Raw genomic sequence first — 18,125 nt, 5'->3', positions numbered from 1 at the left:
TGCTGGAATTGTTTGTCCTCAACATTTCTTCGCACATTTGGTCTGAGCAAGTCCAGACGAGATCTCAACCTTCGGTTAAAGAACATCATGGCCGGGGTCTGGTTGGTAACTGCATGTGTCGCGTTTCGGTAGGCTAATAAGAAATTGTCCATCTTATGCTGTAGTGGAATTTCCTCGTCGCACATGGCCTTTATCGCCTTCTTAGAGGTTTGTACGAACCTCTCAGCCAATCCATTGGTGGCTGGATGATACGGGGCGGATGTGTAATGCCTTACCCCATTCCTTTTCATGAATTATTGGAACTCGTCGGACACAAACTGTGGTCCATTATCAGAGCAGATCTGCTCTGGCAACCCGTTTCTGGCAAATATGGTCCGTAGGACTGCAATCGTTTTCTCTGTAGTGGTTGAAGACATCTTTATCACCTCAGGCCACTTTGAATGAGCATCCACTGCTATTAAGAACATTGAGTCCATGAATGGACCAGCGAAATCAATGTGCACCCATTGCCATGGAGAGGAGGGCCACTCCCATGGGTGTAGAGGGGCATGTGGTGGTGCATTTTGGACCTTCTGGCATCCTAAGCAGCTCTTAGTTAGGTGTTCGATTTGTTGATCGATTCCCGGCCACCACACATAAGCCCTAGCTAGGCTTTTCATTTTCACTCCCCCCAGATGACCTTCATGTAGCTCATTTAGCACTCTCTCCCTTAACTTGGGTGGAATCACCACTCTGGATCCACACATCACTGTCCCCTGGCATACTGACAGCTGTTCTCTTCTGGATGACAATGCTGGCAACAGTGAGTCGCCATGTGTTGGCCATCCCCTCACCGTCAATTCATATACCCGTGACAGCGTCGGATCATTGCAGGTCTCCTTCTCTATATCCGCGTTTGTTACTGGCAATCGTTCAATTATCGACAAATAAAATATCTCAATAGGGTCCACTGCTGGTGCTTCCTCCACAGTAGGCAGTGGCAGGCGCGATAGCCCATCAGCGTTTCCATGCTGTCTCGTGCCTTTATATTCTATTTCATATTGATTCGCCCCTAGAAACAGGGACCATCTTTGTAACCGCTGTGCAGTCATTACTGGCACGCCCTTCTTAGGATTAAAGATGGAGACAAGTGGTTGGTGGTCAGTCAGCAAGGTGAACTTCTGTCCATGCAGATAGTGGTTGAATTTTTTTACTCCCCATACTAGGCTGAGGGCCTCCCTGTCAATCTGGGCGTAGTTGCGCTCGGCTGAGGTTAGTGACCGAGACGCAAAGGCTACTGGCCTCTCCAACCCGTCTGGGAATTTGTGCGACAGCACCACTCCAATGCCGTAGGGTGATGCATCACATGCCAAACGAATTGGTAGTGCTGGGTTGAAATGGGCCAACACCTCTTTTGATGTGATCAATTCTTTACACTTCTGGAAAGCTCGTCTACGTTCGTCATCCCACTTCCATGGTACCCCTGTTTGCAGTAGGGTGTTCAGCGGGTGTAATACCATAGACAAATTTGGTAAGAACTTGTAGTAATAGTTTACCAGCCCGAGGAACGACCTCAGTTGTGACACATTTTCCGGTGCTGGAGCCTTGACTACTGCCTCTATCTTGTCAGGGGACTTATGTAACCCCTCTTCATCGATGACGTGGCCGCAATACGAGATCTGTTTCTGGAAAAACTCGCACTTGTGGCGATTAGCTCGTAGCCCATATTCCTTTAATCTGGCGAGCACCTTCCCAAGTTTGCGAGGTGATCACCGTCATTTTCGCCCGTGACCAAGATGTCGTCCAAATAACACTGGGTCCCTGGAATCCCTTGCAGGACCTGATCCATCGTCCTTTGCCAGATAGCCGAAGCCGAGGCTACTCCAAACACCAGCCGGTTGTATTGATAGAGACCTTTATGGGTGTTGATCGTAAGGTAATGTTTCGAAGCTTCTTCTACCTCCATTTGCAAGTACGCCTGGGCCAGATCAATTTTGGTGAAGTGTTTACCACCAGATAGCGAGGCAAAAATATCCTCAATTCGTGGAAGTGGATATTGCACCGTGTGAAGGACTGGGTTCACTGTCACCTTAAAATCCCCACAGATGCGGACCTTCTTTGGTTCCCCAGGCGTATTACTCAACGACCTCTTCATTACAGGAACGATGGGTGTAGCCCACTCGCTCCAGTCCACTTTGGACAGTACTCCTGAACGTTCCAACCCTTCCAGCTCTGCTTCAACCGTTGGTCTGATCGCATAAGGCACTGGTCTGGCCTTCAGAAACTTTGGGCTTGCATTATCCTCTGTTTTAATTGTTGCTGTTATTCCTTTTAGTGTTCCTAGTCCCTCCTGGAACACTTCTTTTGCGTCAGTTAGCATTTTTGACAGTCGTCCAGATGTGACGTCGTCATTCTTTTTGGGCCTCCACCTTCAGTGCCTGTATGGAATGCCAATCTAAATGTATCTTCCGGATCCATTCACATCCTAGCAGTGGTGGTCCTCCATTTGGCAATACATATATATCCATTTTAGGTATTTCCTGACCTTTATATGTCACTTTCACCCTTATTTTTCCTTTGGGGTAGACTTTTTGCCCCGTATACGTCTTCAAGACAATCTCTGTAGCTTTCAAGGGTATGTGTGAAAATAGCCGCTTGTAGTCTCTTTGATTTATGACTGTTAGAGCTGACCCTGTGTCCAATTCCATTTCCACTTGGACTCCGTCTATCTTGAGTGTAACCCAGATAGTCTGGTGATCCTCCATTTCGGTTACATTATGTAGTTTCAGACAACCCAGCTCCTTGCTTCCGGAGTCTGTGTCACTTTTCTGTTCGTCTGAACCACTGTCCATCACCTGGTGTACCTTTTTGTACTTCTCCTGTGGAGATTTCTTACTGTTGGTTTTCTTCCCAGACCTGCAGACTCTTGCTATGTGTCCTGCTTTCCCACACTGTCTGCACACTTGGTCCTTGAACCAACAATCTTTCTGGTCATGTGTTGTTCTGCCGCAGCGATAGCACTTCCCTGTTCCATAGGTCATTTCGTTGGTGCCATATTCTTGCGGTCTCCGTTGTATCTCTGCAGCGCCCCTTGCGGCTGCTTCATGTGATACTGCCATACTGAAAGCTTTGTCCAGCGTAAGGTCCTTTTCTGATAGAAGCCGTTTCTGGGTTCCTTCACTTTGTAGCCCACACACAAACTTGTCCCTTAACGTGTCTGCTAGTCCCGCTCCAAACTGGCAGTATTCCGATAGCTTGCGCAGTTCCGTTAGGTACTCAGCATTGCTTTCGTCTTTGTGTTGGTTCCTTTTATGGAACTTAAATCGTTCTGCTATCAGCAGCGGTGTGGGGTTTAAGTGGTCCTGTAGGATTTCTACTATGCTTTCAAAATTCTTGTTTACCGGCTTCTCTGGGATTATTAGATTTTGCAGTAACCCATAAGTTTTTGCACCCATGGAATTTAACAGAACCAGTGCTTTATTAGCATCTGGCACTTCATTCGCCCTGCAGTACACCTCAATACGTTCCACATATGTCGCCCAATCTTCGACTTCATTGTCGAACGTAGAGATACTGCCACTCTTCGGCATCCTTGGTTGTGCGTTAACTATCACCAATGGCGCCTCCCGCGCTTCCCCTTCTTCTCCGCTGGCACAAAATGGCATCTCCCGCGCTTTCCTTCCTTCCCGTGCTCGCCCGTCTTCTCCGCTGCGGCTTCGCAAAATGGCGTCTCCCGCACTCTTCCTTCTTCTCCGCGGCTCAATGGCGCCTCCCGCGCTCTCCTTGCTTCTCCGCGGCTCAATGGCCTCTCCCCTTGCTTCGCCCCGCGGACCCTGATCAGCCCGTGATCCCTGGCTGTGCTCTGCGCGTTCTTCTCTTGATATTTGTCGACGCCGCTCAGTCTAGAACCCGGCTGTTTCTTACCCTCTCTCTCTCCAGTTTGCAGTATTTTTCCTCGACGCCGCTCGGTGATCAACCCCTGGCTGCGCCCTGCTCTCTTCACCCTCTTTCTTACCCCGTCGACGCTGCCCGGCTCTCTCTCTCTGCCGTTGGTCGGCTCCAGCCGCCACTGCTCGGGAAGGGTCTGCTCTGGACCTGTCGTCGGTCTCTTACTGCTCGTTGTGGCTGGGGAACCAAGCCCGGCTCTCCACAGCCTCCCCAGCGAAGTTGGATCTCTGCCTGACTGCTGGGCGGTTGCTCGCGGTCGACGCCCGTGTTCCTGGACTCAACTATTTTTTAAAAATTTTTATGTTGCAGGTAGATTCGCATCAACACTCGTCGCCACTGTTAGATCCGTGGTTCAGTGGATAAATAATTACACGGATGCTGTACATAAACAAATAACAGGTCTTTACTGGAGGAGGGTAATCTCTAGACTAGGGTACAGAGGCATGCGCACAGCTTATATACCGGTGTGGTCACTGCCGGTACTACAGTATACAGGAGCTGTAAAAAGTAGTTCTGACTTAAAGCACATACACTACACCCGCGACCTCTTCCACCTAAAAGGACAAGGGCAGCAGGCGCATGGGAACACCACCACCTCCAAGTTCCTCTCCAAGTCACACTCCATCCTGACTTAGAAGTATATTGCCGATCCTTCATCCTCGCTGGGTCAAAATCCTGGAACTCCCTACCTAACAGCACTGTGGGAGTACCATCACCACACGGACTGCAGCGGTTCAAGAAGGCGGCTCACCACCACCTTCTCAAGGGCAACTAGGGATGGGCAATAAATGTTGGCATTGTCAGCGACGCTCTGATCCCATAAACAAATTTTTAAAAAGCCCACTTGATTGGCACCCCATCCACCACCTTAAACATTCACTCCCTCCACCACCAGTGCACCATGGCTGCAGTGTGTACCATCTGCAAGATGCATTGCAACAACTCGCCAAACACCTCCCAAATTCGTGACCTCTACCAACAGAAGAACAAGGGCAGCAGGCACATGGGGACACCACCACCACCAAGTTCCCCTCCAAGCCACACACTATCCTGACATGGAAATATATCACCGTTCCTTCATCGTCGCTGGGTCAAAATCCTGGAACTCCCTACCAAAAGCACTGTTGGGAGTACCTTCATCACACGGACTGCGGCGGCTCAAGAAGGCGGCTCGTCACCACCTTCTGAAGGGCAATTAGGGATGGGCAATAAATGCTGGCCTTGCCAGTGACGCCCACATTCTGTCAATGAATTTTAAAAAATTAAAAACCGAGTGCCTCGCATTATTTATAAATCTTGTTGGTAAGTTATACCTCTAACACATAATTACGAACTGATTATGAATAAATCTGCATTTAAAAGAAAAGGCAGATTATGCATGATTGAATCTTATCGAGACAGAATCTTGGTACAATAGCAAAAGTTGTCCCAATTAGGACTTCAAGTCGGCGTGTATGTAACATTATGATGTGGAGTTGCCATTGTCCTTTAAGAGCTAGCAATATGGCTAAGTTTCATCATTGTGCTGCTTTTAAGTAATTGTTTTCTGACTGACTCTTAACTTGTAGATGTATGTGATTTAGTCAATGCCGCCGAGGACAAATATTACATTTCCTGTGTGCAGTTTAGTGTTTTATAAGCAACTCTGGTTATTTAAGGAGACAAATGAGAGGCCTTAACCCTAACCCTGAAATTCCATGGGGGATAAATTCGGTTGCGCCCCCTTTGGGGTGCTAACTTCGCTGGGGCGCTACTTTTAACACCCCGAAAAAGTTAGCCATAAATTCAGTGGTAGCACCCCAAGCAGAAGGCGGGGCGCTACTGGAAGCACTTCCCCTCCTTCCTGGGGCGCTACTATTGAATATCGTGGCACTAGGTGCAACAGCGCCACACACGTCAGCACGTAGCGCCGCGCGGTATTGCAGGCCTCCCTCCCCTGATTAAAAGGGAGGGGCCAAGCACTGCGTGCACCGGGTGGGCCCTGCTAGACCACCGGGAGCGGGGTGCCTGGAAAACAGCCCGGCACTCGAGGAGTGACGGGCTGACCGATCGCAGCCGGCACCCCGCATAAAAAAGCAGAAGGGGCAGGTGCTGACAGGCGGCCAAAGCAAAAGGCCGCCCGGCACCTGCCCTTTAATTTGCGCCACCGCGGCTGCAAAAAAAACACCCTGACCCTGTCGGACATATGGTCTGGCGGTAGGTATGTTGCCGCGACCAAAGTTTGTGGCTGGGGCACAAGAGGGGTGCTGCGCACGGCAATTACATCATCGCCGGAGGCGCAGCACCGCAGGGTGCTACCGGCTACCACCGCTGCTAACCTCCCGCTGAATTTCGCAGGAGACGTCAGCAGCGGCGCTAACGGGAGGCACAAAGCGACCCAATTTTTCTTCCCATGTGCCTGCTCTACCAGCAGAATTGCAGCAGAACATCCATAATTCCACTGATGTCAGATGATCCAGACCCCATCCCAAATTATGAGGACAGAGTCCTATGTTCAGGTAGGCAGCCTGTGCCCATAAGGATGCATCAGTCGCGAATGTCCTAATCTGTCCTAATCCTAACCTCTATTTGGGGATTAATGGGGCCCTTCCTGGATTGAAGATTTAAAAAGTTAAAGATAACTTCAACTTGAAAGGGAGCCTTTTGGTTTCAATTTAAGGTAATCAGTTCCCTCAGTGATTATTTGCCTAAGTCTGGGCAAAGTCTGATGCCTTACCTGCAGCCTCCACAGAATTGCCTCCAGCTTTCAGCTGGTGAGATTACATGTACCCTTGTAAGGGTGAACGAGATGAAATTTCCTGAGTATTCCGGGAATTCCCCCTGACTTGCCCCTTTGACATAGCGTGGGAGAGCAAAAGACTCGCCCCATTGGAATTTAAGACAGGATTTTGAACGGGAAGGAATCCTGGTGAAAAAAAGTCCAAGCCCCAAATTCCAGTCCCTCTCTGCATATCTACCCTCTCTCCATTATTGAGCCGAAACAGAACTTTAAGCCCTATGGGTCTACTTTGACCAAAAGAATGATTTTCTGTGCACTTTTCTGTACTAAAATGTTATCAGTTATTTTTCCTTCTTCCTCCCTTGGCAGAGAGCAGCATTGACTGGACAGTTCAGGAAATTGGGAAAGAATGCAATGTGAATCTTGCAATTGGAAACATTCTGCCTTTTACATTTCCTTATTATGTCTCTCCTGACTGCAGTGATGAATTAGTAAGTAAAATATAAAATGTGTTGGGAATTTGAATTATTTATATTTAATGACAATCAAATCAAGTTTCAAATATATGCAATAATTAAATTTTATAGTCATCATTTAATTAAAACACAACAAAGCAGTTCTGCTAGCACATTTATATTGACTATATAGGTGAACAAAGTATTTCTCATAGCAGATATCTTGTTTATTGACAGTAGATTGTAGAGGATAATTGCAACATGTAGTATAAATTCAGCATTTGATATATTTTATAGTTATTCAATATTGGTTTGGATAGGGTACAGTAAGCAAATGTCCAGTAGATAAAAGGCAAGACAAATGGTGAGAAACAGTGGAATTAGATTCAAGATGACAAGACAGACATAGATGGAGAAGGTCATTTGGCCCACCAAAACTCATTCATCCAGAAAAACCTTGTATAGGATTCAACTGTTTCTTAAATGATGCCAGAGTTTTTGCCTCCATTACACAGGGCAGATTTGGGTGGAGTCCAAAGATATAGCACAGGTTTGAAGTGGCTAATTTGCATCGGCAAAAACAACTTGAGATTAAATAGCATCTTTAGGGGTAGAAATTGGTCCTCTTTATGCCCATTTTCTGGGGGAGGGGCAGAAACAAGGGCAAAAAGGACCATTTTCAGGGTGCTGCTGCATTCGTCATTTTATTACTGTCACTATTTGTTCTGTATGTTTCTGGTGCTTTGTCTGATATTTTCTGTCTAGTGTAAGTATATATATTAACCCATGGGATGTTCTACAATTAAATATAAAATTAAAGATTGACATTTAACAAATATGTTGGATAAATAGAGATATTTTATGTTCTCAGTATTAAATACTATTTTTTAATTTTAAGGAGTTGTTAATCACAATAACAAAAGCACGCACAATTTCTAGCAGCATAATGTCTCAGCATCATGGCTGTAATAATTCAAAACATCATTGCTGATAGGGTTCAGTTTCGAATTAACCCAGTATAACAATGTAAAATTTCCATTAGAAATGGAACAGGTATTCAAAATAGCACACCACGTCTAATGAATAAACATCTAATTTTTTAGGCTGCTGCTGCACTTGGACCTGTGTCTGTCAAACCTTCAGAAGTAGTAATCAATCGACTAGTGCCATTCTTCAATCTAAAGGTTATGTATTTTAAGTTACAGTTCTTATGCCATTCTCAATGATGCATAGGCCGGAATTTTTTCCTTCGGGTCAGGTGCGTGCGGGCCACGTAGTAGGTTGGGAACACGATGCTCTGCTCAGCGCATTCTTCAGGGCTACTTTAACTAAATGGCGCCACTTAAAGTAGTCATGTGCGTTTCCCTGCCCAATTAAATAGAGCGGGTCTGATGACCTCATCGATGACTCGTTACCAGCACCGATATTTAAAACAGCCTTGCACACAACTCATTTGAAGGTTGCTAGAGAAGTGTGGAAAGTGAAATAAAAAGGTCTGAGTACTGTTCCAAACTTTAAATGATGTATGCTCAAAGGCAGAGGGCCGATTTTCTGATGCATCCCTGCATATTCTGGTGGAGGCAGTGAGAGCACGCAGGGAGGTTCTGTTCCCTGCAGATAGGCACAAGAGACCTCCCAAAAACACCAAAAAGGCCTGGTTGGAGATAGCAGAGGTGGTCAGCAGTAGGGATGTGGTCAGGAGGACCTGGATCCAGTGCAGAAAATGACTCAATGATCTCATGAGGTCAGGAAAGGTGAGTGCAATGCCACACTCACCTTCATCCTGATGTGCTTATCACCACATCCCCATCACCTGCCTTCCCAAGTCTACTCCTTCAGATCATTCCTCACACCAACATACCTTGCAGGCCCACCCATCCCTCTCTCTCTAGCACATACTCACATCCCCATCTGACTAACCACACCTGACACTCACCCTCACCCTAGTGCAATCATAGCAAGTAACACCACAGAAGGAGGCCATTTGGCATTGTCAGCCCACTCCCTCATAGTCACCCTCTAGAGATGTAACCCATCCATTCCTTACACTCATTCCATCACTCTCACTCAAAGTTCCCTTCTTTCCCTCCTTGCAGGAGAAAAGAGCCCAGAACACACAGGAGAGGCAGAGAACCGGAGGTGGCCCTCCAGTATTCACACAACTGACTCCAGCAGAGGCAGGGGCCCTGGAGATACCAGGAGTTGCAGAGCTGCTGGCGGTGGGAGATGGAGAGACAGGGACATCCCAGCAACCTGATGACAGATTTACATCTCATACAGCCACATGGTCTACAGCAGTCACTCATATGGTGACTGATGTCAGCAGCCAGTGAAATGTCATCATGTGCATAATGATAACGTTACCCATTCTTATTATAACACTTCTAATTCATCTCTTTACTTTCCCACATGTCCATCAAGTGCCCTCCCCCTCGTACTATCCAGCCGGAGGAGGAAGACGACTCCTCAGAGGAACCTCCAGCCTCTGAGGGTGCACCGTCAGCAGACCCAAGCGCACCCAGCACCAGCGCAGATACGCTTAACTTGGTGGGTCCTGTGCGAGATAGAGTAGTGTTGACAACTGGAGCTCAATTTCAATAGCCCTGAGGAGGCGGGTTGGCAGCAAAAATCAGAAAAAATGGCTTCAGCCTGCCAGCCTGACTCTATCCCGCCCCCACGCGATTTTCATGCGTGTCGGTTCAGCCACTCCCAAACTGACCCGACTGGAACCGGTGGGACAGATAGTTAAGGCAGTTAACTGCCTGTTAATTACCTTGGTAATCCTATTTTGATAGTGGTTTCCCATTTTCGTGCTTCTGGCTCCTGATTCCCGTCTTGTTAGAAACAGGCCAGCTGCAAGGAGACGAGTTGCTGGAGGTGATGATTTGTAGTAATTGGTGCAGCACTTTAAAAGCACTCCTGTAACATGGCTGACATTCAAATGCAACAACCTTGTTGTTGGAGGTTTGGGATAAGATTTTGCAAATCTATTGACCTTGACTGTTCAAGCTGACAGCCATCTGCAGTGTGACCTGATTGGAATCATTTCAAGCTACTTCGACTGTGTGCTTGCAAGCTTCTTGCCTCAAGTAAAATCTATAGCTACGGGATGGGAACCATTTATATTCTCTCATCCTGGTCGTCAAAATCGGAGGGAGAGCAGCCACAGCAGCACCACAACCAGCCACAGCAGCACCACAACCAGCCACAACAGCACCACAACCAGCCACAACAGCACCACAACCAGCCACAGCAGCAACACAACCAGCCACAACAGCAGCAGCAGCACCTGGAGTGCCAACCTCCTCCTCACCCACCTGATGCTGCACAGGACGGGGGGCAGAGGGCCTCAGCGCAGGGCTGCACCTCGCCACAGGAGATACCCCCAACACTGGGTTTACAGGCAGAGGATCAGCTTCGTCAGCATGAGTGACCATCAGTGCCAAAGGAGGCTGAGACTTTCGAGAGATGTAGCCACTGACAGCTGCGCAATGCTGCACCAACACCTGAAGCCCAGAGGAACATGTGGACACTCCTTACCAGTTGCTGTCAAAGTCACCACCGCACTCTACTTCTATGCTTCGGGCTCCTTCCAGGAATCAGCTTCAGACATCAGCGGCATCTTCCAGTCGGCCCCACACACCTGCACCGATGCCCTCTTTGCAAAGTCGCACAATTACATCCACTTCTCCATGAATGGCCCAAGTGTGACGGCGCGTGCATTTGGCTTTGCCAATATGGCAGGCTTGCCAGTGGTGCAGGGCATCATAGACTGCACACATGTAGCCATTAGGGCACCCTATCACAAACCAGCTGTATTTGTCAACTGCAAGGGATTCCATTCCCTGAACGTCCAGCTGGCGTGTAACCACAGGAAGATCATCATGCATGTATGCACAAAGTACCCTGGCAGTTACAATGACTCCTTCATCCTGCGCCAGTCTACTGTGCCTCAGCTCTTCCATCCGCCAAACCAACTTTCTGGATGGCTTCTTGGTGACAAGAGCTATCCCCTGAAAAAGTGGCTTATGACACCGATGAGGAGGCCATCAAACGAGGCTGAGGAGCGGTACAATTTGAGCCACATATCCACCAAAAGCATCATCGAGCAAACCATCAGCTTGCTCAAAATGCGCTTCCGATGCCTACACAGATCTGGAGGTGCCTTGCAGTATGCACCAGCCAGGGTGTTCAGAATCGTCGTCTGCTGTGCCCTGCACAACATCGCACAGCAGTGCGGCTTAGTGCTGCCGGATGAAAAAGTGTCTCAGCACACAGCCTCCTCAGAGGAAGAGAAAAAAGGCAAGGAAGAGGAGGATGGGGAGCGATGCCTTGCCGGGCCGGATGTGGCCAATTCAGCAGCAGGCGACCATTGCTAGCCGTCAGGCAAGGGATGCACTCATCCATGCCAGATTCGCGTAAGCTTATGCTTCAACCACAGGTGGCTGGCACATGGAGATGAATATAAGTCCGACATTGTCAAAACCCCAGGCATCATCGGTCTACTAAACAGTGGTAATGTCACTGGACTAGTAATCCAGAGGCCTGGACTAATGATCCAGAGACATGAGTTCAGATCCCATCACGGTAGCTGGGGAATTTAAATTCAGTTAATTAAATAAATCTGGAATAAAAAAGCTAGTATCAGTAATGGTAACCATGAAACTATCGGATTGTCATAAAAACCCATCTGGTTCACTGATATCCTGTAGGGAAAGAAATCTGCCGTCCTTACCTGGTCTGGCCTATATGTGACTCCAGACAAACAGCAATGTGGTTGACTCTTAACTGCCCTCTGAAATGGCCGAGCAAGCCACTCAGTTGTAACAAACCGCTACGAAACAAAATAAAATGGAAGAAACCGGACGGACCACCCGGCATCGACCTCGGCACCAGCTACGGACATGGCAACGGCACACCCAGCCCAGTCAACCCTGCAAAGTCCTCCTCACCAACATCTGGGGAATTGTGCCAAAATTGGGAGAGCTGTCCCACAGATTAGTCAAGCAACAGCCTGATATAGTCATACTCACAGAATCATACCTTTCAGCCAACGTCCCAGTCTCCTCCATCACCATCCCTGGGTATGTCCTGTCGCACCGGCAGGACAGACCCACCAGGGGTGGTGGCACAGTGGTATACAGGTGGGATGGAGTGGCCTTGGGAGTCCTCAACATTGACTCCGGACCCCATGAAGTCTCATGGCTTCAGGTCAAGCATGGGCAAGGAAATCTGCTGATTACTACCTACTGCCCTCCCTCAGCTGATGAATCAGTACTCCTCCATGTTGAACACCATTTGGAAGAAGCACTGAGAGTAGCAAGGGCACAGAATGTACTCTGGGTGGGGGACTTCAATGTCCATCACCAAGACTGGCTCGGTAGCACCACTACTGACCAAGCTGGCCGAGTCCTGAAGGACATATCTGCCAGTCTGGGCCTGCGACAGGTGGTGAGAGAACTAACACGAGGGAAAAACCTACTTGACCTCATCCTCACCAATCTACCTGTCGCAGATGCATCTGTCCATGACATTATTGGTAGCAGTGACCACCGCACAATTATTGTGGAGACGAAGTCCGTCTTCACACTGAGGACACCCTCCATCATGTTGTGTGGCACTACCACCGTGCTAAATGGGATAGATTCAGAACAGATCTAGCAGCTCAAAACTGGGCATCCATGAGGCGCTGTGGGCCATCAGCAGCAGCAGAAGTGTATTCCACCACAATCTGTAACCTCATGGCCCGGCATATCCCTCACTCTACCATTACCATCAAGCCAGGGGACCAACCCTGGTTCAATAAGGAGTTTAGAAGAGCATGCCAGGAGCAGCACCAGGCGTACCTAAAAAAAAAGATGAGGTGCCAACCTGGGGAAGCTGCAACACAGGACTACATGCATACTAAACAGCGGAAGACAGAGCTAAGCAATCCCACAACCAACGGATCAGATCAAAGCTGTGTAGTCCCACCACATCCAGTCATGAATGGTGGTGGACAATTAAACAACTAACGGGAGGAGAAGGCTGCATGAACATCCCCATCCTCAATGATGGCGGAATCCAGCACGCGAGTGCAAAAGACAAGGCTGAAGCGTTTGCAACCATCTTCAGCCAGAATTGCTTAGCGGGTGATCCATCTCGGCCTCCTCCTGAGGTCCCCACCATCACAGAAGCCAGTCTTCAGCTAATTCGATTCACTCCACGTTATATCAAGAAACTGCTGAGCGCACTGGATACAGCAAAGGCTATGGGTCCCCAACAACATCCTGGCTGTCGTGCTGAAGACTTGTGCTCCAGAACTAGCCTCACCTCTAGCCAAGCTGTTCCAGTAAAGCTACAACACTGGCATCTACCCGACAATGTGGAAAACTGCCCAGGGACGTCCTGTCCACAAAAAGCAGGACAAATCCAATCCGGACAATTACCGCCCCATCAGGCTACTCTCAATCATCAGCACAATGATGGAAGGTGTCGTCGACGGTGCTATCAAGTGGCACTTACCAATAACCTGCTCACTGATGTTCAGATTGAGTTCAGCCAGGACCACTCGGCTCCAGACCTCATTACAGCCTCGGTCCAAACATGGACAAAAGAGCTGAATTCCAGAGGTGAGGTACGAGTGACTGCCCTTGGCATGAAGGCAGCATTTGACCAAGTGTGGTATCAAGGAGCCCTAGGAAAATTGAAGTCAATGGGAATCAGGAGGAAAACTCTCCACTGGCTTGTGTCTTACCTACCACAAAGGAAGATGGTTGTGGTTGTTGGAGGCTAATCATCTCAGCCCCAGGCCATCGCTGCAGGAGTTCCTCAGGGCAGTGTCCTGGGCCCAACCATCTTCAGCTTCATCATTAATGACCTTCTTTCCATCATAAGGTCAGAAATGGGTATGTTCGCTGATGATTGTACAGTGTTCAGTTCCATTTGCAACTCCTAAGATAATAAAGCATTCCGTGCCCGCATGCAGCAAGACCTGGACGATGTTCAGGCTTGGGCTGATAAGTGGCAAGTAACATTCGCGCCACACAAGAGCCAGGCAATGAGTATCTCCAACAAGAGAGAGCCTAACCACCGCCCCTTGACATTCAATGGCATTACCATCACTGAATCCCTCACCATCCTAGGAGTCACCATTGACCAGAAACTTAACTGGACCAGCCACATAAATACTGTGGCAACAATAGCAGGTATTCTACAGCAAGTGTCTCACCTCCTGACTCCCCAAAGCTTTTCCACCATCTGCAAGGTACAAGTCAGGAGTGTGATGGAATACTCTCCACGTGCCTAGATGAGTGCAGCTCCAGCAACACTCAAGAAACTTCACACCATCCAGGACAAAGCAGCCCATTTGATTGACACCCCATCCACCACCCTAAACATTTACTCCTTCCACCACCAACACACCGTGGCTGCAGTGTGTACCATCTACAAGATGCACTACAGCAACTCGCCAAGGCTTCTTCGACAGCACCTCCCAAACCCGTGACCTCTACCACCTAGAAGGACAAGGGCAGCAGGCGCATGGGAACACCATCACCTCCAAGTTCCCCTCCAAGTCACACACCATCCTGACGTGGAAATATATCGCTGTTCCTTCATCATCGCTAGGTCAAAATCCTGAAACTTCCTCCCTAACAGCACTGTAGGAGTACCTTCACCACAAGACTGCAATCGTTCAAGAAGGCAACTCACCACCACCTTCTCAAGGGCAATTAGGGATGTCAAAAAAACGCTGGCTTTGCAACGACGCCCACATCCCAGGAATGAATGAAAAAAAACTCCAGCTCCTTGCTAGCAGGGAAGTGTGGGTGGCCCATGAGCGGGATGATGGTGAGAGGGGACATGGAAGTGGGGGCTCTTCTCAAAGTGCTCCCACTTTTCCCTCAATGCCTCCCCCCCAGTCAGAGCCCCACATGCTTCTTTGGAGCCCGATGGCCGAGTCTGCCTTTGCACAGTTGCAGGAGGAGCAGACTTTGGCTGGGCCATCACAGGCTCCAAAACCCAGAGGACATCTGTCAAAAGTGTCTAACCAGTCACAGCAAGGAAGTGAGCAGCCTGCCTCTACCTCTGCTGAAGCCACAGGGGTTGCACCTCGTAGAAGCACTCAGAAAAGAAAAAAGACACAAAAGTAGATACACAAGGGTATGCAAATGGGTGTATGAGCAAATGTTAGTGTTAAGTTTCAGTAATTTTGATGGCACAGATAAATGTATTTATTTGCACCACTTTCCGGTCTTGTCCATTTTTGCCTGCTACCTTGAAAGTGGATTTGTCACTTGGAGTGGATGGTGAGACATCACTTAACCTTGAGCACTGGGGGTTTGGGTGAGAGGAATGGCTTGTTTATTGTAGGGATGCTTTATGGTGTTGTTGTGCGAGGAACCTAGTACAGCATGTGGCAGCCATAGGGGTGCATTGGAGCAAGTTAAGTAAGTCTAGCCATGATGAGCATATCCTTTGGCCTCCCGGGCAGCAATGTGCACTGCTGCTGGTGCCATCTCCACCTCAGGTTCCTCCTCGTCCTCATCTGCCACCTGCTCCTCTTCCTCCTTTTCCTCTAAAGAGGCTGTGTGCACTGTGCCTTGCTCCTCATACAGCTCCAATCCTCGCTCCTGCGCTGTATTGTACAGCATACAGCAAACAATGATAATTCTGGAGACCCTGGCTGGCGCATACTGAAGGGCTCCTCCAGATTTGTCAAGGCATCTTCAGCATGTCTATTGCTTACTCTATGACACATCTGGTAGAGATATGGCTCTCATTATAACGCTCCTCGGCCTCAGTACTTGATATCCTCAAGGGTGTCATGAGCCACGTCTTCAGTGGATAGCCCTTGTCTCCAAGCAACCAGCCGGTAATCTGTTTGGAGGTGCAAAGAGCTGAGGGTGGGTGGACTAGCGCAGCATGAAAGAGTCATAATGGCTGCCAGGGAATCTGGTGCACACATGCATGATTATCTTTTTATGGATGCAGACAAGCTGCACATTGAGGGAGTGGAAGCCTTTGGGGTTGAAACACTCCTGGGTGATGAGAGGGTGCCTTCATGGCCACATGTGTGCAGTCGATGATGCCCTGCACCTGTGGGAAGTCAGCCAGAGCTGCAAAGCCCAGCGCCCACTCAGTAACACTGGCCTCATCAGTGGCAAGGTTGACATAATTGGCTGACTTGTGAAACATGGTATCGGTCACCTGGGTGATGCATCTGTGGGCGGCCGATTGTGAGATCCCGCAAATGTCTGCTGCAGATCCCTGGAAGGAGCCTGAGACAAAGAAGTTGAGGGCGGTGGTGACTTTGACAGCCACTGGTAAGGAGTGTCCACCAGGTCCTCTGGGCAGCAGGTCTTGTTCCAGCAAGCTACAAATGTCTGAGACGACCTGGCGCGATAGCCTGAGCCTCCTGAAGCACTGCTGTTCAATCATGTCCAGAAAGCTCATCCTCTGCCTGTATACCCTGTGTTAGGGTATTGCCTCCAGCACGCTGCAGCCCTGTGCTGACCCCCTCTCTCCTGTGGAGCATCAGGTCATTGAGGAGAAGGATGCTGTAGTGGTTGCTGCTGGTGTGGCTGCTGCTGCTGGTGGTGGGGCTCATCTTGGTCCAATTCTGAGAACCAAGGTGAGGCAGTATAAACGGCACCCATGATGATGTAGTAGATGGCAGGTAAAGTGGAGATCAGAGGGCCAATCCCTCAATGTTCTGAGTAGCAATGTGGTGAGAGTGGCTTGTGAGGTTTCAGAAATGACCTGCAAACTGCTGACACCTGATTCTGTGGGCAAAATGTAGTCAGCAAAAACCTTTTGTAGTGGCGCTTCTTAGTTTCCAAACAGGCAGGCCACTGGGCTGTGGGGCTTTTAACATCGAGTAGACGCGTGTCGAAATAAAACGTTCCCAAACGTAGCTTTGTCTTTTAAACGGTTTACTATAACACTTAACAAACAGAATTACAAAGCAAACACGTATAAACGAACACGGTCAAAAACTGTACTGCTCCAAACCTCACAGCTTCTGCCTCTTTCACCACGTGCAGTTTAAAACTGTAAGATGGCTGCACCCATGTGTGGCTTAGGGACTGTTCCATTGTGGCAAGAATGAAGGGGGTGTCGGACTATACTACTGGAGCAAGAAAATAGGGGGTTTCTTAATACAATAAGTCGTTCAGGTAAATTAACTGTATTATGCCATTTAGCCACTATTTTAAAGTATTTTCTTAAGCTTTTATGGCTCTTACATTCCTGCCCCTAATTGACTAGGCACATGAAGCATATCAATTACTCAAACATTAAGAGTCATAAACTAATGAGTTCAACATATTTACAATACAAGTGTCCACTTTTTTCTTTCGTTCAGGAGCTTTTCACGCTGCTTCTTGTAGCAGGCAGAGCTTTGTGATCGGTCTCTCCAGGGTACTGGTCTTGGTTTGCAAACAGACGCGACGAACGACGCCTCTGGAGTCTGGCATGGTCTTAATTATTTTTCCCATCAACCAAGAATTTCTAGGGGCTGAATCATCCACAATTAAGACAATGTCTCCGACGATGAAGTTCCTCTTTATTTTGGACCATTTTTGACGCTCCTGTAGCAGAGGTAAATATTCTCTTGTCCATCTGGTCCAGAAGAGGTCTGACATATACTGAACTTGCCTCCACTTCCGACGGGCATACAGATCTTCCTTTTTGAAGACTCCCGGGGGCATGGCTGGCTGTGTTTTCAACAACAACAGGTGGTTCGGAGTCAGGGCTTCGAGGTCATTGGGATCATCTGATGTCTTAGTTATCGGTCGGTCATTAATGATGGCTTCGACCTCGCACAGAACGGTTTGGAGTCCCTCGTCGTCCAGCGCTTGCTGCTTCAGTACAGAACTGAGTAGTTTTCTTACGGTGCGTATCTGTCTTTCCCAGACACCTCCGTGGTGGGATGCAGCCGGAGGATTGAAGATCCACTTAATTCCTGTTTGCATCATGGCTTCCTGTATTTTAAGCTGATTCCAACCTTCAATAGCTTCCCGTAGTTCTCTCTCCGCTCCGAC

General features: G+C 48.5%; 1 protein-coding gene across 2 annotated transcripts in view; it reads left to right on the top strand.

The window, feature by feature from the left end:
• Nucleotides 1–18,125, top strand: part of cfap221 (cilia and flagella associated protein 221) — a 382,896-nt gene that overhangs the window by 243,021 nt on the left and 121,750 nt on the right. For both annotated transcript variants that reach the window (XM_085986538.1, XM_085986539.1), the window contains exons 15-16: nucleotides 7,016–7,137; nucleotides 8,205–8,285. In XM_085986538.1, coding sequence (XP_085842664.1) covers nucleotides 7,016–7,137; nucleotides 8,205–8,285 — 203 coding nt within the window. The remainder of the gene's footprint in view (nucleotides 1–7,015; nucleotides 7,138–8,204; nucleotides 8,286–18,125) is intronic.

This window comes from Somniosus microcephalus, chromosome 4 (genome assembly GCF_052327205.1).
Source record: "Somniosus microcephalus isolate GS21.2 chromosome 4, FLI_Smic_1.0, whole genome shotgun sequence".
NCBI lineage: Eukaryota > Metazoa > Chordata > Chondrichthyes > Squaliformes > Somniosidae > Somniosus > Somniosus microcephalus.
This window is presented reverse-complemented; position numbering and strand designations above follow the sequence as displayed.